The sequence below is a fragment of the Gastrolobium bilobum genome, unplaced genomic scaffold, assembly GCF_033153095.1.
Source record: "Gastrolobium bilobum isolate Gb01-03AN ecotype WA unplaced genomic scaffold, APGP_CSIRO_Gbil_v1 utg13475, whole genome shotgun sequence".
NCBI classification, from domain to species: Eukaryota; Viridiplantae; Streptophyta; class Magnoliopsida; order Fabales; family Fabaceae; genus Gastrolobium; species Gastrolobium bilobum.
The window spans coordinates 182891-207849 of record NW_026897014.1 but is presented as its reverse complement, the minus strand read 5'-3'; the positions used below and the strand labels follow the sequence as shown (position 1 = coordinate 207849).

Below are 24959 nucleotides of genomic sequence, written 5' to 3'. Positions count from 1 at the left end.
TCTGGTAAGTACTTTTTTAGGATGGCCAAGTTCGATTAGAATCCAAGCTTGGGCCCGGGTTATAATCCATCCGTTCAGTGCAACTGGCATTGGGCTTTGAAGTGCATGCTACGTATTGACACAGATAGATAATGAAAACTTCATTAAACATGGAAATTTGATAGCAAACATGATATTTACCAAGCATAAAATCAGCTGGAAAATGCCATCATCAAATGAATAAAAAAGGTCCCACCGAGATTTGAACTCGGGTTACTGGATTCAGAGTCCAATGTCCTAACCACTAGACCATGGGACCGAGTTTAGATGGTGATGTAAAAAAGAAATTTAAAAAATATTGGAATTACACTTACACTAGTTGATGCACGGACACGGGACATGACACGCCAACACGTTAATTCTAAAAAATGTCATATTTCGACATGTTGGGACACGTTTTGATATTAAATAAAATTTTTAATATATATAATATAATTTATATTTAATACATATAAGAGTCCATAATAAGTCATATAACCAATCAAATATTTAAATTTCATAACATAAATATAAATATAAATAATTTTTTCGTACTTTGTTAATTTTTAATGTCAAATTTCATAACAGAAAAAAACTAATCTATAAATTATTTCTTTTATATTTAGTTAACAAAATAAAATTAAGATTAAAAAAAAAAAAACGTGTCCGAGCGTATCCCCAAATATTGACCGCGTGTTCTCAAATATTGACCGCGTGTCAGAACGTGTCGGAGAGTTGACCGCGCGCCCTCAAATGTTGATTGCGTGTCGGACGCGTGTCCGAGCGTATCGGTGTCCGTGCATATGAGGTTGCCGGAAAGTCAAGATAAACACTTTTGTACGGAGTTGATCGCGGATCAATTTGCTTTGAATTCGGGATAAGAAAAAAATTTACGTGGATCAAATTTGACAGTTTGGTTGAAATTTTTTTTTCCCGCTAAACCCTATTTAAATTAAGGCTTTAATGTTTCTACAGTGAATATAAATAAGTTATTTACATTCACTTCCAAAATGAGATTTTTGTTGAAAATTTAAAAAATTATAATGAGAAAGACTATTATATCTCTAAAATAAATTATAATTATAAAATTATCTTGATTTTCGTCTCAAAACGATCGTTTTGGGCTCAATGTAAATAATTTATCTACATTGACTGCAGAAAAAATAAACCCTTAAATCAATCCAACCAATATTAGGTTTGTTTCGTAGGGTCATCAGGTTAAATAAAAACGCAGTTTATTATATTTTTTTAGGGAAAAATATTTGTCATTTTAAATGACATAAAATTATGTTATTTTAAGAGAGAGATAGACACATAATAATTTTTTTTATTTAAAATTTAAATTAAAAAAATCAATCAGTTTCTCTTTCATAATTTTGATTCCTTGTGTCTATCTTTCTCCTAAAATGAACTTGTGTCATTTAAAATGACAAACATTAAACTCTATTTTTTATTTTCACCCATTATCTTATATTTTATTTACAATTTTTTTAAAAAAATTACCACTACAAGGTAAAATAGTGATTTCTGGCTCTTTCATGATCTATGACAATAATCAAATCAATTTTAAACATTAATATTACCCTTAACTAACATTTAGTTCTTTTGACTATTACACACTTTTTTTTAATTTCTCTATATGATGATAAAGTTAAATAATAAATATAAACAAAGTAAACAAGTGATCGACCTATCAATGGTGGGTGTACTTTTTGAAGTTCTTGGGGGAAGATACCTCCTCCTACAAATAATTAGAAAGAACTCGTGTGAAAATTAGAAAGTTGATATAATGCACTTTCAGCATTCTATTGACAAATAATGAGAAATGCTTTAATGATATGCTATAAATAGTGTCAAAAGAAACACTACAATCAAATACAGAATCAAGATAACAAAAACTAAATTTCCAGAAAGATAAAATTCTAAAATCTCAAATCACATAATTAACAAAGGACCACACCCTACCGTTTGAGCGCATAGCAACATGACCCCAAAGTTATTAAGGGCTCGACATATCAAGCTGAGACATGCCATCGTGATCTCTGCTGCTGGCTCAATCAAGTAAATGGATTCTTTTAAATACATTCAATTACTGTCTGGTTTAGGTTTGTTTCTTCTTTCCTAAGTTTCTTGCTTTTCTAATTTCTAAGTAACCCATTTAAGAATGTCAGTTGCACAAACCTATACCAATATCAATAATTTTTTCTCTAAATATTTATCAAATTATCTCTGTCAATTTTCTTATAAAGCTCTTTGCAGAATATTTTTACGGGGGGTTCTTAGGTTTTTCTCTAGAAAATTCGAAGATTCAAAACATTAAACGTAACGACTACAATTTTACAAACTCTGCCACAATCGAGAGATTCTGGTCTTTGGACGAGTGATATTGTTGATTCGCTCTACAACGCAGAGCAAGAATATAGTAGTCTCAAGACTCAATATGTAGTTATGTTGTCCTTTTTCATTCACTCATTTGTCAAATTTACTAGCGTTATGCAGCTTGACCCGAGTAGCTATCCTGACTTTATTAATTATGGATGAACGCATCCATTATTAAAGGCTTGAACAAGATTTGTTACACTTGGATGGTTGCTGGTAGACCCTTAAATAAATACTGCATTTTGGGCTATTGAAAGAATGTCTATCTGGGGTTAGTGTTGAACTACTCATCGCTGAGTCCCACATTGCCTATTTGAATGCACAAGTACCGAAGACTCGACTATAAAACAAGCAATCCTGACCAGTACAATTCATACCTTTCTCGGCCTTTTGGCTAAGATCAAGTGTAGTATCTGTTCTTATCAGTTTAATATCTGATATGTGGGTCATTGGCCCACACGATATTAAATTTATTTTTTGAGGGGGAGGGTTCGCTACAGTAGCTTGCTACTGGGACTCTCGCGTGTCGCCCTTGCGTTGCACTATTGCATTGGCTGGCGCACCCCACCAAATCAGTTTAAAATTTATCAATGTCATAAAATTAGAAATTGGTTGATTTATGAAATTCGTTTTAGAAAAATCTATTAAGTCAAGAGATAGTATTACTTCTAATTTAAAATTGAAATTAAATTATAAATTTAAACTAAGTATCTTTCTCAATTACCCTGTACAAAAAAAATTTATCTGCTTTTTGCGCAATTAATGTTAATTTAAGGTTAGGTTTTACGATGCATTTTTAAAAAAATTTATCTACTTCAAAGTGATTTTATTTTCTCCATAATACACAAATAAGTAGAGCGAGAGACATAATTTCTGACCATTCAGATGGATTCACCTGTTTTTGGAGCAAAATTTTGGTGTACATTGGTACACCCAAAGTAACGGATTTTTTTTTTTTTTTTTTTTTATATTTTAACCCTTTTTTTTATATTTTCCTTTATGTCCTTTCAAAAGAAATTCGTCCTTTCAAATTTTTCCATTTAGTAAATGCAACTTGTAATATTAAAAATAAATTCACTGTTTTTGGTCTAATTGCTGTGTGGGCGGCCGTTCGCACTCTGAAAACCTCTTCAAAATCTGATAAATATTTTAATTCTCATGCTAGCCCAAAAAGGTTCCAACAGTCTACGATTTATTGAGTATTTAATCACCTTGAAGATATATTGTTACTACCATTCAAATTTGATTGCCTTTTTTGGAGCACCATGAAAAATATCGTTACAAATATTACAAACAGAAAAGTTTGTTGGGTCTCAGATTGATCACTTGCCGAATAATTCAAACAAATTGGCCGTGTGCAATTGAGAAATGGAAAGCACCACCTAACTTCAGAGAATGAGCTCAATCCATCTAATGTATCAGAGAAACAATACAAATTTTCAAATAACAGCTTTGACATGGCTACCTAATTTTTCTTGCGATGTTATAAGACGACCAACTAAAACATATGCACCAAATTTTTCTTGCAATGCTATAAGAGAGATAGATAGGAGACACGTGCAAGTAATGTGATGCATTTGGAGTTCTTTTTTTATTTTATTTTTATTTAAGGCACGGGTAAGTAGCTAGATGGTGGTAATCTATGAAGCACCGACTTCAAAATCTCTAACGTGTCGTGTCCGATACTTTCCGACACTCAGACACTTTCCGGCACTTCAATACTCGTTGCAAAGACTCAAAAAAAGATCAAAAGTTACGTTGCGTAGCGTTGCATTTTGAGTTCCAACTGTTAGATTTGTTGGATTACGATTACTATTTCATTGAGTTTAATATAAACATTTGAGATATCTTATGTTTCTTTGCAAAATTGATGGGTATTATAAGTTTAGCTTTATTTTTTTGTTAAATTATTGAATATTAAATATAATATACACTACATAAATTAAAAATATTATATAATAACGAAACGTGTCTTAACGTGTCGAAGAGTCGTGTCGTGTCGCATTCCGTGTCCCGTGTCGGAGTCAGTGCAACATAGATGGTAATGGGGTAGCACATTGGTTCATTTTGGCATGATTGCTTGACACGTGTGCTCGCTGTTAGCTCCTATAAGATATGGAGCATCACTAACGGTTGCAAGTTTTGATAAATTCCACATGGATTTGTGTTCCCTGCCCGTACCTAAGGTGTTCCATTGGGGCCACTTGATCATAGATTTTTTTTTTAAAAAAATAAAATAAAAACTAATTGTCGTTAGATACCAATATCTCACTAAAATCAGTAAATATTCTCCAACCTCTTTGAGAATTTCAATATAGTTTGAACTCACGTTCTTATGTGATATGAATCAAACCCTTAATCAACTATGTCTACTTTTGTTTGTGATCATAGAGCTTTTTAGTTTGTAAGCAATGCAATGCAAGTCTATCGAGTGAAGATGATTGGGGGTAACAGTAAAGATATTTTTAAGCTCAAGTCAGTTTCAAAGCAAAAAATGTCACAACACAACACACTAATATGACTAAAATATAATATAAATTTTTCTGTTCGTGTTAAGGGTAATAATGTTTTTTTTTACCAGAAAATAACATGGACAAAATGTGTTAAGAGTTAACCTATATGTGTTTGTGTTAGTGTTAATCAGAAAATGACATAAACAATTAATTATAAAATAAAAAAAAAACTTGGATTCATATTATGTGGTATCAATTAGTATAATAAATAAACGGTGTTATGAAAGATTTTGATACAAATAATTATTTGTATCATGTTCGAGCTGTGGATATTTGTGTTAGTATTATGAGTTTGTAAGTGAGAGATTTGGATCATGTTGGGCTTAGGTCCAATAAGAAATACTTGTCTACAGCTCCCAACTTGGAGAAATGTTGAGCAAACAAGTCTTGTTGGCCCCTTGTTAGTACTAGCATTAACTTTTTTATTTAAACACAACGGAAAGATGGATAGTCAAAGAAAGAATGGTTAGGGATCGAAGGCAATTAGGTTTAGATTGAAGGAGTTGTTCAAAGAAAGATCCTAGCACAAAACACTTAACCATATTCAGAAGATATGATAAAGGCTTGGAGAAGATCCACCACTTCAAGTACTTGTGCAATTAGAACTCAAATATCGAGTACAAAGTTTGACTAATCAATTATTAGAAGTTGAGTCTGGAAGAATAGAATGACAAGTATTGTTATCAATCTTAGACAGTTACTATGCAAAAATTACATTTGGAGTAGCAGTTACTAATCCTTTTGGTTATTCCTTGGCTCTTGTCATTCATCTTTTGATTGTCATTTAATTGTAAATTTTGATCATTGCCTGTAAATTATTTATTAGTAGTAATTTTTAATTCTGATTGATTGATTACAATTCTCATTATCCCTTTGATGGCAAGCATTTACCAGTTCTTATGACGGGCACATCTCACATTGCACCTCTTTGAAGTCTCAAGAGTTTCAAATCTACAAAATATATGGTTCCGGGCAATGATTTTTACACTAAGTTTAGCTATCATATTAAGCAAATTAAATCAAGGCTTTAATGTTTATACAGTAGATAAGTTGTCTACATTCACTCTCAAAATGACGTCATTTTGGGTTGCAAAATTAAAAATTTATAACGAGAAAGAATATTATATCCCTGAAATAAATTATAATCATAAAAATATCTTGTTTTTCGTCCTAAAATGACGTCGTTTTGAGTTCAATGTAGATAACTTATTTACATTTATGTAAAAAAAAAGGAACCCTTGAATTAATCCAACCAAGATTAGGTTTGTTTGGTATGGGTCATCAGGTTTATGTAAAAAAAAAAAAGGAACCCTTGAATTAATCCAACCAAGATTAGGTTTGTTTGGTATGGGTCATCAGGTTAAAGTAAAAACACAGTTTATTATATTTTTTATTTTCACCCATTATCTTCTATTTTATTTACAATTTGTTTTTAAAAAATTACCTCTACAAGGTAAAATAGTGATTTCTGGCTCTTTCATGATCTATGACAATAATCAAATCAATTTTAAACATTAATGTTACCCTTAACTAATATTTAGCTCTTTTGACTATTATACTTACACACTTTTTATTAATTTCTCTATATGATGATAAAGTTAAATAATAAATATAAACAAAGTAAACAAGGGATCGACCTATCAATGGGGGGTGTACATTTTGAAGTTCTTGGGGAAGATACCTCCTCCTACAAATAATTAGAAAGAACTCGTGTGAAAATTAGAAAGTTGATATAATGCACTTTCAGCATTCTATTAACAAATAATGAGAAATGTTTTAATCATATGCTATAAATAGTGTCAAAAGAAACACTACAATCAAATACAGAATCAAGATAACAAAAACTAAATTTCCAGAAAGAAAAAAATTCTAAAATCTCAAATCACATAATTAACAAAGGACCACACCCTACCGTTTGAGCGCATATTTACATGACCCCAAAGTTATTAAGGGCTCGACCTATCAAGCTGAGACATGCCATCGTGATATTTGCTGCTGGCTCAATCAAGTTAATGGATTCTTTTAAATAAATTCAATTTCTGTCTGGTTAGGTTTGTTTCTATTACGAAAAATAAAAACAAAATCTGAATCTGAATAAATCTTTCATTGATTCTTAGTGCCGAATGTCATGTACAGTGTGTCATATATATACAGGGATACCAAAATCAGAAAAGCAAAGGAAAGGGAAAAACAGAATGTCAAAATCAGTAAGGCAAGGAAAAGGAAAATAGAATGTCGTTACAACAAACTTGGTGACCTGGCAAAACAGAAAAAAAGCTATTCTTACTAAGACTAAAACTATTATTTACAAAAGAAATAAATGTATATTGTAATACTCCCTCTCAAGATGGATAGTGTATATTGAGAACTCCCATCTTGGATAAAAGCTGATGAAAAAGAGTAGGATGCAGAGGTTTAGTGAGCAGGTCAGCAAGCTGCTGAGAACTAGGGACTGGAAAAGTGAGGAGACGTCCTTGAGTGATTTGATCACGAACTATGCGGCAGTCAATATCAATATGCTTCGTTCTTTCATGAAAAAACTGGGTTGGCTGCAATATGGAGAGCAGCTTGGTTGTCACAAAACAGATGAGCTGGAGATGAGGTGGTTACCTGCACGTCAGTCAGCAATGAAAAAAGCCATAAAAGTTCACAAGTAGCATTAGTCATTGATCGATATTCAGCTTCAGCTAAGGAGCGAGCAACAGTGGTTTGTTTCTTAAACTTCTAAGAGATCAAAGATTGGCCAATAAAGACACAAAAACCAGAGACGGATCTACGGCTATCTGGGCATGAAGCCCAATCTGAATCACAAAAGGCGTGCAATTGAAGAGAAGATTTAGCAGAAAAAAATATGCCTTGACCAATGGTAGACTTAAGATAACCAAGAATGCGATGTACTGCCTGAAGATGAGGTTGCCGAGGAGCTGAAAGAAATTGACTCAAGTGATTCACAGCAAATCAAATATCTGGTCGGGTGATAGTAAGATATAGTAAATGACCAATCAGCCTGCGGTAAACAGTAGGATCCTCCAAAAGAGAACCATCAGTAGCAGACAAATGAATGTTTGGTTCCATATGAGTGGAACGAGGCTTGCATCTAATATACCCGAAATCCTAAAGCAGAGAAATTGTATACTGCCTTTGACAAAGAGCAATACCAGTAGGGGATCGAGCAACTTCAAGCCCCAGAAAATACTTTAAGGGAGCCAAGTTTTTAAGCTTAAAAATACTGTCCAAAGTAGTAGTTAGTTGTTGGACCTGAGCCAAGTTATTAGAAGCAACTATAATATCATCCACATAGACCAAAATAGCCATAAAAAATCAGAAGAGCCATGGATAAAAAGAGAATGATCCGCATGAGATTGAGAAAAACGAAGATCAAGAAGAGTAGAAGAAAATTTAGAAAACCACTGACGCGAAGCTTGTTTTAAACCATAGAGGGATTTAGTCAATCGACATACTGCATCAGAAGGTAGAGACTCCCCTTGTTGTGTATACCCGAGAGGAAGAAGCATGTACACTTCCTCATTCAACTCTCCATGAAGAAAAGCGTTGTTGACATCCAATTGGATTAAATGCCAATCATGGATGGCTGCAAGAGCAAGCAATAGACGAACAGTTGTGATTTTAGCTACCGGAGAAAAGGTTTTAGTGAAATCAATACCTTCATGTAGGTTATTCCCTTGAGCAACCAGCCGCGCCTTGTAACGTTCAAGGGATCCATCAGAGCGAAGTTTAACACGGTACACCCACTTACAACCAATAGGACGCTTACCTGCTGGCAAGGAAACAATATCCCAGGTGTGATTCTGCTCCAGCGCAAGGAGTTCAGCAGCCATGGCATCACGCCATTCAGGTAGTTGGGAGGCCTCACTGTATGAAGGAGGTTCATAACATGTAGAGATGACGTTGTGAGAATTGGAAAGTCGATCATAGGAGATATGGGAAGAAACTGGGTGCTGAGTAGAAGTATGGCAGACATAGTCCTGCAGGTGAGGAGGGGGTTTACGGATACGATAGGATGACTATGGTTGTGATGCTAAAGGAGTTGTAGTGGTGAGAGAAGGACTGGGAATAGAAGTAAGAGGAGAGGTAGATGAAGAAGAAGTAGCAAAAGGGAACACAGTCTCATGGAATGTTACATCACGAGAAATGATAATTTGATTAGATTCAATATCAAGAAGCTTGTAAGCTTTGTGGCTAGGAGGGTAACCGATGAAGACACAAGGCGTAGCGCGAGAAGAAAATTTGTGACAAGACTTTGGGAGTGTCGAGCTGAAATAGAGACAACCAAAAACACGAAGGTGAGAGTAATTGGGAGCTCTGTGAGAAAGAAGCTCGAAAGGAGTCTTACCTTGTAAAAATAGAGATGGTGTTCTGTTAATTAAATATACGGCAGTGAGCACACACTCTGACCAGTAAGCAAGAGGAAGATGAGACTGAAAGTGAAGAGCACGAGCAACGTTCAGAATATGTTGATGCTTTCGCTCAACGACCGAATTTTGCTGTGGACGATCCACACAGGAGTGGAAAATTTGGATGCCTTTTTCTAAAAAGAAAGAACACAAATGCAATTCCGGTGCATTATCACATCGAATTGCTTTGATGGAACAGTTGTATTGATTGAGCATCTAATAAAAAAATTGAGGGAAAACAGATGCAAAATCGGATTTCTGAGTGAGGAAATAAATCCAAGTGAAGCGAGTGGCATCATCAACAAGAGTTAAAAAATATTTGGAGCCAGAAACGCCAGTGGGATTAAAAGGACCCCAGATATCGCAATGAATGAGGTCAAATGCATGAGCGGACATATGAGGATGCAAAATGAAAGGTAAACGTCTTTGTTTAGCCAAAGGACAAATCATACAAGGAAAATCAGAAATAGAAGAATCAGTAAAATGCAAAGCATGTTTCATTGATTTCAAAACAGACAAGGATAAATGTCCTAAACGTGAGTGCCATAAAGTAAAATCACCAACAGAAGCAGTGAAACATTGGGGTGGGGGAACATGTTCAGGGGAAAAGGAACAACAGAATTGAAAACATAAAGATTTCTGAAACGATTAGCAATCCCAATCAGCTTGCCCGTGAGATGATCCTGTAGATGACAAGAAAATTGAGAGAAGTGAGCAACAATTGGAGAATCACGGGTTAGGGCACCAATAGAAAGGAGATTAAATGAAAAAGTAGGTACATGCAGGACATTGATCAATGTTAGAGAAGATAAAAGGGGAATAGATCCCATAAAAGAAACAGAGATGGAGACGCCATTAGGAAGACAAATCGAAGGAGAAGATGATTTGGAAGTGGAAGAAAAAAATCGAAGAAAAACAAGAAACGTGGTGCGTAACACCTGTATCAAGAACCCAACAAGACGATGAAAGAGAAGAGGAAGTCTCACCACTAAAGCTCACGACGGATGGCGGTGTAAAGGTAGAAGATGAAGCTGACTGTAACGACCCGAAATTTAAAGAACTAAAATAAATGGAGTCGCCACCAATTTTATTTACTTTGGAAAAATTGGAAAACCTTTTATTGCAAACTGGTCTTTAAAATTATAGATCAAAGGTTCGGGAGTCTAATTATGCGCAGGGAAGGGTGGAAACTTAATCCCACTGCACCCCTGACACATCCGTTTAAAAACGGTTACCTTAAATTAATTGTGTGAATTATTAATAGCTTTTTTAAAAAAATATTTGCTTAATCCCTTAAAATAAATAAAGATAATTATTTAGAAAATGAGAAGACTAAATTATTAAAATTTTATTTTAGCTTGACGGAAAGAGTTCCGCTCCGACGTATCCTCAGGTGCAGTGAGGAATTCAAAGCTACGTTGTTCTTTAAAAAATGCTTGTGTATTGATTGAATTTAATTTTTTAAAAATAATTTTAAGGAAAATCATTGGAAAGTTTAGGCTTTGATAATTTGTATCGATTTCAATAATTTTTTTATATTAGTATAAATTTTATAATATATTTTGAATCACCAAACCGTCACGACTAAATTGATTCAAAAGAGTATGGGATCGACAAGCCGTCGCGGCTAAATTATCCCCTTTAAATGATTTTAAGGTTACCTTAATATATAAAAAATATATGATAATTTTAATGAGTTACGAATCATCAAGCCGTCACGGTTAAAATGATCCCTAACCAAACACATAGGATTAAACAAGCCGTCACGGCTAAATCACCCTTACGTGTAATTTTAATATTATTATATGTTTTAAAATTGAAATGAAAATATGATAAATTTAATGAGTTTCAGATCATCAAGCCGTCACGGTTAAAATGATCTGGAATGAAACATAAGGGATTGAGAAGCCGTCACGGCTAAATTACCCCTTGTATTGTTATAAAGTTTATGATAAATTCTATTAAATTTTGAACCTTCAGTTATAATCCTTTTATTAAAATAAATTAATTTTTTTTTACCTCCCAAGCTTTATACCAAATAATAACAACAGTGGCGGTATTTAAAACTGAGGTTGACATTGATTTGAACAAATAAATAGCATTAGTCTAATGATCAAAAGAAGAATTTCGGTGACTATTATTTTAAATCAGTAGGCTTGTACAAATTAAACAGCAAACCAATTTTTATAGAAACCTTGTTAAAATGAAATTGCTTTTCACCATTTGTATTTTATGAAAGCATACGTTAATATAAAAAAAAACATCCTGATAAGAAATCATATATATATATATATATATATATATATATATATATATATATATATATATATATATATATATATATATATCAATCGTAGTGATTATCCTAATAAGAAAAAGAAAATGAGTTTTCTTATTATCTTTGTGTTCAAGTAATGTAACTTCAGATTTTTATTTATATTTATTTACTTAAGCAAAGAAAGAAACCGTCTAGCTGAGGATAAAAGAAAACGCTAAAAACTAAACGTAAGATGAATATTGATGATAAAAGTCTAATCTGAAAGAGAAAAAAAGAATAAAATAAACATAAATATCACTAAAGCCAACGTAAGATAAATGATGAAAAAAAGTCTAATATGATAGAGAAAAAGGAATAAAATAAAAGTAAATATCATTAAAGCCATGTGAACTCAGTTAGTAACACGATACCCCTGCATGACGTGACAAGTAATGAACAGCTGGGAGGTGATAAAAATGTAAGGAAATAAACGATAAAGAAAACAAATAAATCATAAAGATACCTCCTTCCCAACGTCTAACCAAATAAATTCTCCTCTTCTTTTGAATACTGGAGATAGAGGTATGCCAATAGATGGGTACAACAAAATAGTGATGAGGTTTTGTGTAGATGATAGTGCAGCAAGAAATGGGAGCTATCACGCAGTGACCGGTAAATGGTGACCGATGGGGCTCGCAGCGGCGTAGCTTTCCGGCGACACAGATCGATGGCACAAGGGAGACGACAACTTTGGTGCAGTTGACGTCTTGTGGCAGTGTGGGTTTCTGGTGTCTTCCCACCCCTTTTCTCTTTGGTGTTTCTCCTGTGATGTCTTCTCTAAATTTTTTGTTTTCTAACTTATGGAAGCTCCCTTTCTCCTTCTGATGGTGTTTTTCTTTCAATACCTTTCACTACCATGGACTACAAACTCTTACTCCGATTTCATCTTTTCCTTTGCATGCTCTCTCCTTTTTTTTTCCTTTTTCTCCCCCCTCTTTTTTTGAACACCCAGAATCCCTTTTATATAAAGAACGATTTTTGTTCTCTTCTTATCGCCTCTTTCTCCTTTTCTTTTTTTTTTGTCGTTGTTGCTAGCAGCACCCTCCCTCTTTGTATTTCCTGTGCCACGCTTGTAAAATTTGTGTTGAAGCCTTTATCTTTTTCTCCTACTTTCTTGTCATGGCTTATTTAGGCTAAAACCCAAATCAACTCTGATTATTTTTCTCTCGGCGTATAGACAACTCTGATCCTCTTGTTGTATATGCAAGTAAGGTGTTTGTCTTCTTCAACAGAGGTGTCGACAGAGGAAACTTGTAGCCATCTTTACTGAACATGTATTTTTTAACTTTCTGAAATTTCCTTTCTTGTGTTTATTACTTTTTCTGGATAAGATAAGGATGTTGTCCATAAGCTGAATTTAGCAATTTTTACGGATGAGATTTACAGCTTTATCAGTGTTGAATTGGACAATTTTCACCACTGTTGCCCCACTATTATTCGGCACTTTACCGACCAACAAATGTCATATAATATTTCTCTATATTTTCCTGTGAATATGCTTGAAATCTATAGTGGAAAACAGATACATAAAATACCCATCGATTAGATTACTTTGGTTTTGTATTTTTTTTTTTAAAAACACACACAGAATAGGAAAAAAAATAAAATAAGAAGAAAAGAAAACTTAGAAGAATGGTAATGGTAGCATGAATACAAAATTTAGAGAACAAGTGTACAAATGCTTAAGTATCATCACGTACCAAAAAAACATAGGGTTCAATGAATTTTACTTGAAGAACAAACGAGATAATAATAATAATAATAATTATTATTATTATTATAACAAAAAAATGGTGTTTACAGTTGCCCCTCTTTAATTGTTTCTAGCAAGATAATCTAATAAACTAAGTTTATATATTATCGCCGTAAAACAAATAAAGACATGAACACACATTTTTTTAGGTAACTAAAATTAGATGTATGCACGGACTTAAATCGCGTGGCACATAAGCTTAACAATTAAATAAAATAAAATAATAACAAAAATAACAAAAATACAACGCTTGAATTTCTTCTGAATATGAATGAAAAGGAAATTCGGAACCAACTTGATATGGGTTCAAAAAAAAAATAAAAAAAAATAAAAATAAAAATATTTGCAACCAAATGGATGTGGACACACAAACAGAAAGAGAAATCTTAACCGACTGGATATGGGTTTAAAGGTAAAATAATCATTCGCAACCAACTAGATATGGGTATACAAATAGAAAGAGAAATCTTAACCGACTGGATATGGGTTTAAAGATAAACATTCGCAACCAACTGGATATGGGTATACAAATAGAAAGAGAAATCTTAACCGACTGGATATGGGTTTAAAGATAAACATTCGCAACCAACTGGATATGGGTATACAAATAGAAAGAGAAATCTTAACCGACTGGATATGGGTTTAAAGATAAACATTCGCAACCAACTGGATATGGGTATACAAACAGAAAGAGAAATCTTAACCGACTGGATATGGGTTTAAAGACAAAATAACAAAATAACATTTGGAAACGACTGGATATGGCTTCACAAATGGACAAAAAATGTAAATTGTGTTTTTCGGCTGAAAAACTAAATTTTGATGAGCCTTTGAGTTTTGAAGTTTAAAATGCAAGGTTTCTGAGCTCGAAAGTTAAACTGCAATTAAGCCCAGGAATTTTTAATATGCAGAAAAAGTTGCAGCAAATAAAAAATCACAATGATCAAGAAATTATGAGAAGAAAAATTTAGAGACCTTTCCTTTTTATATTTATATATATATATATATATATATTTATTATTTTTATTTATTTTTTTATTTTTTTTTAAAAGATCCAAACTGACGGCAACCCGGAAAAGTTGAAACCAATCAAACCCTCATTCATGAGATTGTCACCATATCTTGTAACTTCTTGTGAACTCATTTGTCCCACCCTTTTCGCCTCTTTGATCTTCTTGCCTTTTCCAACAACATGATTATACCACTTGTGTTCAAAATTATTGAGTTCCACGATCAAAACCAATAATTGAAGAATTGCTATAAGCAATTTTTAGTCACATTGTTAAACTTAAATTACGTTACTCGAGACATAAACTTGATAAATAAATATGCATTCATGAGTGGAAGAAGGAAAGAGAAATAAAAATGATGAGATAAGCAAAGCCAATCCATTGATATGAAAGTTGATTGTACATGAAACCTTTGTGAGAGGAGATATTAGGCACGAAAAGAAAATGGAAAAGGATGAAAGGAATTTTGAGATCTCATGGAAAAATTGCCCCAGTATCAGTCCCTTGTCATTCATTGAATTGATTCCCTTCAGCTTTCTAGCAGTCTCACCAATGAAGTCACGGTCCCTTCCACAGTACGATCCTTTGTTGCCTCTCTGAATCTTGCCCCAGTGTGTGTTACTTTCTCCAAAAATCTTGGGCGGTTTAAGTTTGGGTCCTTAATGTCCAAGTTGCCCCTGCAGGTTTTCAACCTAACTGTTTTTTGTTTGCCATAACTTTTGCTTAGGTGACCTTGTTGAGCCATCAGCTTAACAGATTTCTTTTTATCTGCCTCGATTTTTGCTTAGATCGCCCTTTCGGGTTTTCAATCTAACATGCTTCTCTATTTTTCTTTTTTCCTTTTTCCTTTTTGTTGTTGTTAGGCATAGAATCTTTTGACAGCGTCAGTATTTATTGGTCTTCGTAACTCCTGCCCTTCCATATCTTGTAGAATTAACGCTCCCCCAGAAAAAGCATGTTTGACCACATAAGGGCCATCATAATTTGGAGCCCATTTTCCTCTAGCATCCTCTTGATTAGGAAAGATTTTCTTTAAGACCAGATCACCTGATCGAAATTCCCTTGGCCGGACTTTCTTTTTAAAGGCTTTAGCCATTCTGCTCTGATATAGCTGCCCGTGACAAAGAGCTGTCAATCTTTTCTCTTCAATCATGTTCAGTTGTTCATATCGTGCTTTCACCCACTCAGACTCTTCCAATTCTGCCTCCATCAAAACCCTCAATGAAGGAATTTCAACTTCTATCGGAGAGACGGCCTCCATTCCATATACCAAGGAGAAAGGTGTTTCTCCAGTGCTCGTACGTATGTTAGTACGATACGCATGTAAAGCATAGGGTAACATCTCATGCCAATCTTTATAACTCACAACCATCTTGGCAATGATCTTTTTGATATTCTTATTGGCTGCTTCAACTGCACCATTCATCTGAGGTCTATAAGGAGCTGAGTTGTGATGCTTGATCTTGAAATGTCCACATAACTTTTGTACTTCTGCGCCGTTAAGATTAGGAGCATTATCTGTGATTATTCTTTCTGGAACTCCATATCTGCAAATAATATCCCTTTTGAGAAACTTGACAAACACCTTTTGTGAAATGTTGGCATATGATGAGGCTTCTATCCACTTGGTAAAATAATCTATTGCTACCAGGATGAAACGGTGCCCATTCGAGGCCTTTGGATTGATTAGGCCAATAACATCTATTCCCCACATTGAGAACGGCCAAGGAGACACCATATTGTGTAGTGGAAAAGGCGGTGAATTGATACGATCTGCGTACATTTGACACTTTTGGCACTTTCGAACATATCCTACGCAATCTGCCTCCATGGTGGACCAGTAATATCCACTTCTCATAATCTTGCGCGTCATCATATGTCCGTTGGCATGAGTCCCACAAATTCCCTCATGGACATCAATCATGATTGAATGAGCTTCACGAGCATCTACGCATCTTAAAAGGGTGCCATCATGACTTCTCTTGTACAAAACTTCTCCATTCAAGAAAAAAGCCATCGATAACCGGCGAACGGTCTTTCTATGGGTTTCGTTTGCCCCAGTTGGGTACTCTCTATGCTGAATATACTGTTTGATATCAAAATACCAAGGTTTACCATCTGGCCCCTCCTCCACACTGGCACAGTAAGATGGTTCATCTCTCTTCTCAACTTGGATGGGTTGGACATCACTATGGATATCCAGCTTGGTCATCGCAGCCAACGTGGCTAGGGCATCTGCAAATCGATTCTTGTCTCTAGTTAAATGCGAGAATTCTATTTCTTCAAATTCTGCAATCAAACGAGTCAAGTACTTTTGGTAGGGCACTAACTTCACGTCTTTGGTCTGCCACTCGCCATTCACTTGGTAAATGATAAGCGCTGCATCCCCAAATACTTCCAACTGTTTTACTCCTAAATCGATTGCAAGACGCAAACCGCTTGCACAAGCCTCATATTCTGCAATGTTATTGGTGCATTCAAAGCCCAACTTGATGGCCACTGGGTATTGTTTGCCAGTTGGTGAAATGACTACTGCTCCTACGCCACTGCCGTGCATATTAACTGCCCCATCAAAATACATTTTCCATGCACTTTCCTCAATCTCATCTTCTTCTACTGCCAATATTTCCCCGCCTGGAATTTCAATTTGCATTGATTGGTCGTCTTCGAGGGGATTTTCAGCTAGGTGGTTCCGAGTTACGTATTGGATGTCAAATTCTGACAATATCATCTGCCATTTTGAGACCTTCAAAGAAATATGAGGGCTTTCAAATATATACTTCAAGGGATCTATTCGAGATATCAACCAAGTGGTGTAATACAACATGTATTGTCGTAGTCTTTTTGAGCTCCACACTAGAGCACTACACGTTTTCTCGATTGCCATGTAACGAACCTCACATTCATTGAACTTCTTGCTAATGTAGTACACAGCTTGCTCTTTCCTATCTGACTCATCACGTTGCCCCAACATTGCTCCCATGGAGGTAGGCAGCACAGTCAAATACAAAATCAAAGGGCGACCTGGTGTTGGCGGTACCAAGATAGGGGGATTCAATAAGTAAGCTTTTATTCTGTCGAACGCCTTCTGGCAATCTTCATCCCACTTCCCTGGTTGGTTCTTCCTCAATAGCTTAAAGATAGGCTCACAAGTGCTAGTTAAGTTTGCAATGAATCTAGCAATATAATTAAGTCGTCCCAAGAAGCTTCTCACATCTCGCTCTGATTTAGGGGCAGGCATATCTCGTATTGCTTTTGCTTTTTCCGGATCCACCTGTATTCCTTCTCTACTAACAATAAAACCGAGCAATTTTCCTGAGGATGCGCCAAAAACACATTTGCTAGGGTTCAATCTCAACTTGTACTTCCGGAGTCGTTCGAACAACTTTTGCAGGACTGTCACATGACTTTCCCCTTCTCTTGACTTAGCAACTATGTCATCCACATATACTTCAATCTCCTTGTGCATCATGTCGTGGAATAATGCAACCATAGCGCGCTGATAAGTAGCTCCTGCATTCTTTAGTCCAAATGACATCACTCTATAACGAAATGTCCCCCAAGGAGTAATAAAAGCAGTTTTTTCTTTATCATCGACATCCATGAGGATTTGATTATACCCCGAATATCCATCCATGAATGAGAATGTATGATACTTGGCCGTATTATCAACAAGCACATCAATATGAGGAAGTGGGAAATCGTCCTTCGGACAAGCTTTATTTAAATCCCTGTAGTCTACACACACCCGGATTTTTCCATCCTTTTTAGGCACAGGCACTACGTTGGCTACCCAATCTGGGTATATTGAGACTTCTATAAATTCAGCCTCCAACAGCTTTGTCACCTCTTCTTTAATTTTCAGGGATATATCTGGACGCATCCTCCTTAACTTCTGCTTTTTTGGTTCAGCATCTGGGTACAAGGGAATTTTATGTGATGCAATCCTTGGATCTACTCCAGGCATATCTCGATAAGTCCATGCAAAGACATCTAGATACTCTTTGAATAATTGAATCATCTCTTCCCTCTCGGGATTATCAACAATTTTCAATTCTTTCTTCTCTTCCTCAGTGCCCATATTAATCAACTCAAACGCCTCATCATTCAAGTCAAATTCCTTTTCGGAGCCTTCCAACAACTTTGAAAGTTTTTCTACTATTTGCTCCTCATCAGACTCTGGATCCTCTTCATTGATAGCCATAAAGGGATCAATCGGTGAGTTTTCAAGGTCCCTTTCGTGAGGCAAAGTTTCAATGAGATCAAGATTCCTGGAAATTAATTTACGTGGAGTTGGAATACAACAGATATAATGTCACAAAAGTAAGAACACAAGGAATAGTGAAAGGATGGACGAGAGAAGGAAAATAATAATAACGCTGGTTAAAGAATCTAAAATGAAAAACCAAATTGGATGAAGAATAATGAAAATTACTGAAAACTCATGCAAATTCATTTACTTAATTAATGTCTCGAGCAACATAACATAAGTTTCAAAATGGCTCAAACAGCTGCTAATACAAATCAACTAGACAATTACTTTATAGCAATCACATCAATAACGGGCTCTGTCTGCCAATTCTTCAATGCTTCATCATTAGTGGACGGACGAATTGTGCTGCATCCTCCTAGGTCTTCGTCATCTAGTGCATTGATATGGAGGCGGCATGGAAGATGAACGATCTCTTCAGGCATAATAATCTCTGCTGGCACCGGGAATGTTTCTCTTAGATGGGGAATCTGTTGCGTCTTGCCCTTCTTGCCTCTTTTTCCCAAAGACATACTCCCAACTTCTTCTTCAAACGACCCTTCATAACCTAACCCAAATCTATTTGACTTTTCTGGAATCATTACAGGTGACCGGCTACCTTGCAGCTGCGAGCCCAAACCTTTACCCACCTTATATCCACTCTTGGCCATAATTCGAGCGATTATCTCATTCACACTTTGCCCCAGTGATGCATCTTTTTTGCAACTAGATTCAACAACTTCGAAACTATGCAATCCATTCCCTTCTACCGAGTCTGTGTTTTCAACATACGGTACTGAGACTGGTTTCGAAACCATGATTTCTTCTTCTCCATGGATGGTGACAATCGTCTCATTCTCGATATATTTGACCTTTTGATGCAGGGTAGAAGGCACAGCACCTGCTGCATGGATCCAAGGTCTACCCAAGAGCATGGTATAGGCAGGTTCAATATCCATGGTTTGGAATAAAACCTGAAAATTACTCGGGCCTATCTCTAAGGGTAAAACTATCTCCCCTAGAATTCCTCTCTTTGTACCATCAAAAGCTCGCACAATCATCTCTTGAGGGGTTAGATCATTCGTGCTCATTGATAGCTGAGACAAAGTTGACAGGGGTAGGACATTTAGTGCTGATCCTCCGTCAATCAAAACCTTGGCTATAATATACCCTCTACATTTCAAAGTTATATGCAGAGCTCTCGAGGTCTTCTCATATGGACAAACGATTTCGTCAATTGAGAACGTGATCATGTTAACATGCTTCACTGGATCTACCATGTTGACCACATTTTCAGGAGTAACATCTGACTTGACATAAGCCTCACTCAACATACTCATGAGTGCTTTTCGATGAGATTCTGATGAGAGGATTAGTGATAGAAGTGATATCCTAGCTGGAGTTTTCTTCAACTGTTCCATTACATCATATTCACTTTGCTTCATGATCTTCAAAAGCTCATCTTCCTCTCCTTTACCTTTCATTTCACTGGCGATGATTTCTTCAGCTTCATCCTCCTTGTTACTTTTTCTCTTTTCTGGTTCTTTAGGGCCATAAAATCTCCCGCTCCTTGTGATTTCCCCGACTCTTATTGCATCCGTTGATTCCTCCTCCAAATGAGGGTTGTCAGTATGGGCTCTCGAAGCACTCCCAATTTCTTCAACGCTTGTCTTGTAGTTCCACGGTATTGCATGAGTATCATCGTAAGGAAAAGGCGCTGGTTTCTTCACCTTCATTACCATCTTTTCAGGCAAAGGATTTTGGTTAAGGGGTGGCACTCGAAGTATGAAGCGCTCTACCACACTAACTTCTTCAGAAAAAGTATCCTTTCGCCTGGCCTGTATGACACCCAATGTAATCAAGCCTTGGACACGGACCTTGAAATCCCAACAATTTTCAGTATCATGTCCCACGTGCCCGCTATGATAGGCACAACTCGACTCTATATCATACTTTTCTTCATCCTTCATTGAACATCCTGGTACCGTGATATCATAACCAGCTTTCTTCAATCCTTCCCATATATCTGACATGGGTGTATGCAAACTCAAAACCTTCTTGATCACTGCATTCTCTATTTCCACAGCATTCACTTGATTCTTTCCCCCATGATTCGGGATGGGGTTATTGACAATATTAGGCCCGGTCTCTTCTTGGATGTCGAGCCTACCACAAGCAATCAGTTTCCTTACTGCTGTTTTAAATGCTTCACAATCTTCAATGGAATGTCCAGCAACTCCCATATGATATCTACAAGTAGAATTTGGATTATACCAAGCTGGGAATGGGGGTTGCATTGGACGTACGGGACTTTCTGAGATTAAGTGAGCGTCAAACAGTCGTTGGAACAAATCAGCATTAGAAATGGATAGTTTAGGGAAAGGTGGAAGACTTTGATTTTGGGAGTTTTGATGTGGTTGAGTGTGATTTGGACGATACTGTGGACGTGTGGGATGAGGTGCATAGGACGGACGAGTTGGTGCATACCGTGGTGTCATTGGTATGTTGTTGACTTGGAATTGTGGGGTTGGTGCAGCGTTTAAGTTTGGGAAGTTTTGTGTGGGGGTTTGGTAAGATGTAAATGGAAAGGGATTGTATGATAGTATTTGGTGGCTTGGGTTTGGTGTAGGATGTCGAGGCATAAAAGATTGCTGATGCCTGACATGGTTCACTTCGGATTCTCGTTTCTTAGGTTGCAATCCTTTTTTGGGAGGACTACTCTGTCTATAGTCCATTGGCAACTTCCCAGCTTTGGCTAAAATTTCAATTCTTTCACCTGCAGCTATGAGATCAGCAAAATCCCGATATGCAGCACCGGCCATTGACCCAACATATGGAGCTCCTAAAGTCCCTAGGAAATATGAACACATCTCAGATAGTGTCAGCGGAGGTTGGACTTGTGCAGCAAGAGCTCTCCATCTTTGGGCATATTGCTTAAAGGTCTCTTTGTTCTCCTTTTGCAAAGCTGCCAATTGTTCTCTAGTTGGGGCAGTATCTAAATTGAATCGATATTGGTTCATGAACGCATCTGCCAAGTCTTTCCAACAACCAATTTTAGAATGATCCATCTGGATGTACCACTCTAATGCAGGACCAGCCAAACTCTCATGGAAGAAACTAACAAGGAAATTCTCATCCTTGGACCATATTGCCATTTTCGTGCAGTACGTCTTCAGGTGGATGATTGGGTTTGTACTTCCATCATACTTAGAAAAATCTGGGACCTTGAAATCTTTAGGGATAATCACGTCTGTCGCGGAGCATAATTCCTCCACCCCAAGAGATCCGTAAGCACTAGGACCTTGAATAGCTTTGATCTTCTCTTCCATCTTCTCCATCCATCCATCCTTTACCTTGTCCTTCTGATCAGAGACACGGCCATTCCCAAATTGGGTCCCTGTTGCCTGTCCATTCTGCCCAGCTTGTCCATGTACTTCAGCGTTGGCATCCTCCACTGATTGATATCCTTCACCAATATGCGGTTGCCCGTTTGCGTTTCCCATCCCGTTATTCCCTTGGGCATCGCCCGGCTGAGTTGTTGAGTGCTGTTGCGCATTCCCTGCGGCCCCATTTGCCCCAAGCATACTGATGGATACTGCCATAGCTCGTAACAATTCTTCCATTGTATTCATTCTTTCTCTTACCTCGTCTACTTCCTGACTTATGTTCCTCCCATCTTGATCGCTTGCTGCCATTCTGGTCCGAGATCTGGTATTATGAACTCGGGTTTGATTGGTATTACCTTTCTTTGGTCGCGCAATGTTTGAATCTTATATGATTTCTGCAAGTGATATTAATTAAATTTGGAAAAATTAAAAATAAATAACATTTATTTTAGTTTTATGTAAGGATAATATAATGAATAATAATGCTAATGTTTCAAGTTTGTCGGAGAATCGTTGATGCGTGTAAGTCTGACGTGAGTATCATTGATCGTTTTTGTTAGGACCGTTCCCCGGAACGTCACGTTCGAAAGTACTAGGTCCCATTAAATGTCAGTACAAGATCACAAACGGGTAGCAAACAAAATGTCTTCATTACAAACCATGGCATAGTACAAGTGTCTCAGAGGGATACATTGCTTTTACATTCGCCTGATGATAATCTGTTTCATTTTCATAATATAATTTCTACAATACTCAATGAAGTCTTGAATCTCCACAGGAGTAGTGAGAGGGTTCACCAGTGCCTCTGCCATTCCCAACTTATCCGGGATGTCTTCAATTGCATCATTAGCGAGCTCAGCCAATTTGGAAAAGCGAGTCATCCAGAACGCCACTTCATGCCTATATGCATCGATGGTTTCATCTTGCCCTCCGATGTAATCAGTTAGCCTTTGTACTTCTTCTTGCTCTCTTCGAATCGAGTCTTGGTACATCGCAATCACTTTCTCTGTACATTGTTTTTCTCTTTTTAGCCTGTCTTCATATTCTACAACTCTCATCTCCATTAGCCCCCTCATCTGTGCCATTTGCCTCTTTGATTCTTTGTGCTCTGCATTAGAATTTCTTAGTGATTCTTCAAGTTGAGTGCTTTTCGCAATAGCCTCATCTCTTTCTTGTCTTCGAAGGCTCAACTCCTTGTTTGCTACACGAAGGCACCCCTTAGTTTTTAGCACATAATTTTCCTCGGTCTTGGCTCTTTTATCAGCTTCCTCAAGGGTATGATTTTTCCTCTTATTTTCTCGCTCCAAGGCCTCGCACTTTTGTCTAGCTCCCTTAAGCTCTTCTTCTATCTCCTTCCTCTCCTCTTCGACCCTCATCAGTTTTTCTTGTATTTCTCTTATCTCTTCACTGTCGTGGGAGGCAGACATTGATGATTCAACATTTGTGGTGAATGTCAAAACTTGGAATGGTAGCTTTACTTCTTGTGCTCGACACCTAACCCACTGTTGATAGCTATCTTGGACTCCACAACTCTTAATCCTCAACTCCTTTCCTTTTTGAATGACCTTATCCCAGGCATCTCGAACTCTTTTAAGTAACTCATTACGTGCAGAGCTCATATCATAAAGAATGAAAGGAGCTATCATGTCTTCCGTGGGAGCTCTTCTCATAGGATAACCGAGTTGTCGTTGTGACAAGGATGGGTTGTAATTGATACACCCTCGAGTACCCATGAGAGGCACATTAGGGAAATCACTGCATTGGTAGATCAAAGTTTCTCTTTCAACCCATCGAGGATACCATCGGACACTTTTTTCATCCAATCGTGCTAAAATTTGAGTCCATTCATGACCACTTTTAGCCTTTAACTGATATCTTTGAAACTCAGTGATGGGGTATAAGATCTCGTATCCTCTTTTGAAGACATGGGCAGTGAGCCATATGAATAACATTGGTAAACAACACAAAATTCTTTTGCCCTTCTTCTCATAACAAAATTTTAGAGTATAGTAGACATCAGCAAGAATGGCAGGAACAGGATTTTCACCTCTAAACTTGCGAGCAAAGAAGACATCTATAGCTGCGAAGTCCACGAACTCGTCAACATTTAGGAACATGAGGATACCATAAATGGTGAGAGCTAGCACATCAATGAAAGCCTCCCAGTCTTCAATTTCAGCTAAGTGACGAAGGTGCTTCTCCAGGTACTTTCTTGAAAATCCATCGGTCCCATTTCTATTTTGTCTTTTTTTTTGCAAGCTTTTCTCAGGAACTTTTAAGACGTCAGCAATAGCATGCATAGAAGGGTAGTGCCCCAAGTAGCGGTATGGCTTCTCAAAATCTTCTAATGATAAGCCAAGAATTTGCTCAAATTCTTCCAAAGTAGGTGCCAATTGGAAATCTCGAAAAGTGAAACATCTCAGAGGTGTGTCATAAAACTGAGCAACCGCAGTGATTGCATCTACTTGCACATCAACTTCTAATAGATCTAGAATTTCCCCATATTTTCTAGCAAGAGTAAGACGTTGCGTTTTCTTCAACGTTCGACCCAAAACCTTCAAACTTTCAGTATCAGGCTTCTTTGCTTTCAGGTGCAAAGTCTTTTTCAATGTGGGTGGTATCACCTCCACGTGATGTGATCCCATACTATTTTCCATCAATGATACTCACAATCAAGCTCTGGAAATCAACGTTTCTCTAACAAAGTTCCCTGGAAGGGTTCAAAATGGGCAATGTGAGATGCTAAAAATGCTGAATAATGCAAGAATGGAAGTAAAGAGTGAGAAGGAAATACGCTCCCTTTGTGTCCTAAAGTGGTTAATCCTGAACCGGATGACTTTAGTTCTATAAATCAACAGGTTGTTCTATCAAGTGTAAAACTCTCGTAAGGTAGTTCTATGATCCTAACAATTTTGGTCT

General features: G+C 36.6%; 2 protein-coding genes and 2 non-coding genes across 4 annotated transcripts; 1 reads left to right on the top strand and 3 right to left on the bottom strand.

Annotated features, from left to right (window-relative positions):
- Positions 1-226: 226 nt before the first annotated feature.
- On the bottom strand, positions 227-298 carry TRNAQ-CUG (transfer RNA glutamine (anticodon CUG)). The gene has a single exon. It is a non-coding gene; the product is annotated as a tRNA-Gln (tRNA).
- A 2472-nt stretch (positions 299-2770) lies between these two features.
- Positions 2771-2965, top strand: LOC133303426 (U2 spliceosomal RNA). The gene has a single exon (XR_009750463.1). It is a non-coding gene; the product is annotated as a U2 spliceosomal RNA (small nuclear RNA).
- A 12299-nt stretch (positions 2966-15264) lies between these two features.
- LOC133303422 (uncharacterized) lies at positions 15265-22349 on the bottom strand. Its single transcript, XM_061503336.1, has 3 exons — positions 18946-22349; positions 16521-18676; positions 15265-16475 (listed from the first exon to the last, which is right to left on the bottom strand). The coding sequence occupies exons 1-3, from the start codon at positions 22347-22349 to the stop codon at positions 15265-15267; spliced, it is 6771 nt and encodes a 2256-aa protein (XP_061359320.1).
- A 389-nt stretch (positions 22350-22738) lies between these two features.
- LOC133303421 (uncharacterized) lies at positions 22739-24685 on the bottom strand. Its single transcript, XM_061503335.1, has one exon. The coding sequence runs from the start codon at positions 24683-24685 to the stop codon at positions 22739-22741; it is 1947 nt and encodes a 648-aa protein (XP_061359319.1).
- Positions 24686-24959: the final 274 nt, after the last annotated feature.

What these genes read in the sequence shown, in the direction of transcription:
- LOC133303422 (XM_061503336.1), bottom strand. Translation starts at nt 22,349, where the DNA reads ATGGCAGCAAGCGATCAAGATGGGAGGAACATAAGTCAGGAAGTAGAC. An exon ending in ATTGATGTGATTGCTATAAA is followed by an intron (nt 18,677 to 18,945) that starts GTAATTGTCTAG and finishes ATTAATTTCCAG; the next exon opens with GAATCTTGATCTCATTGAAA. An exon ending in TGTGGAGGAGGGGCCAGATG is followed by an intron (nt 16,476 to 16,520) that starts GTAAACCTTGGT and finishes TTCAGCATAGAG; the next exon opens with AGTACCCAACTGGGGCAAAC.
- LOC133303421 (XM_061503335.1), bottom strand. Translation starts at nt 24,685, where the DNA reads ATGGGATCACATCACGTGGAGGTGATACCACCCACATTGAAAAAGACT.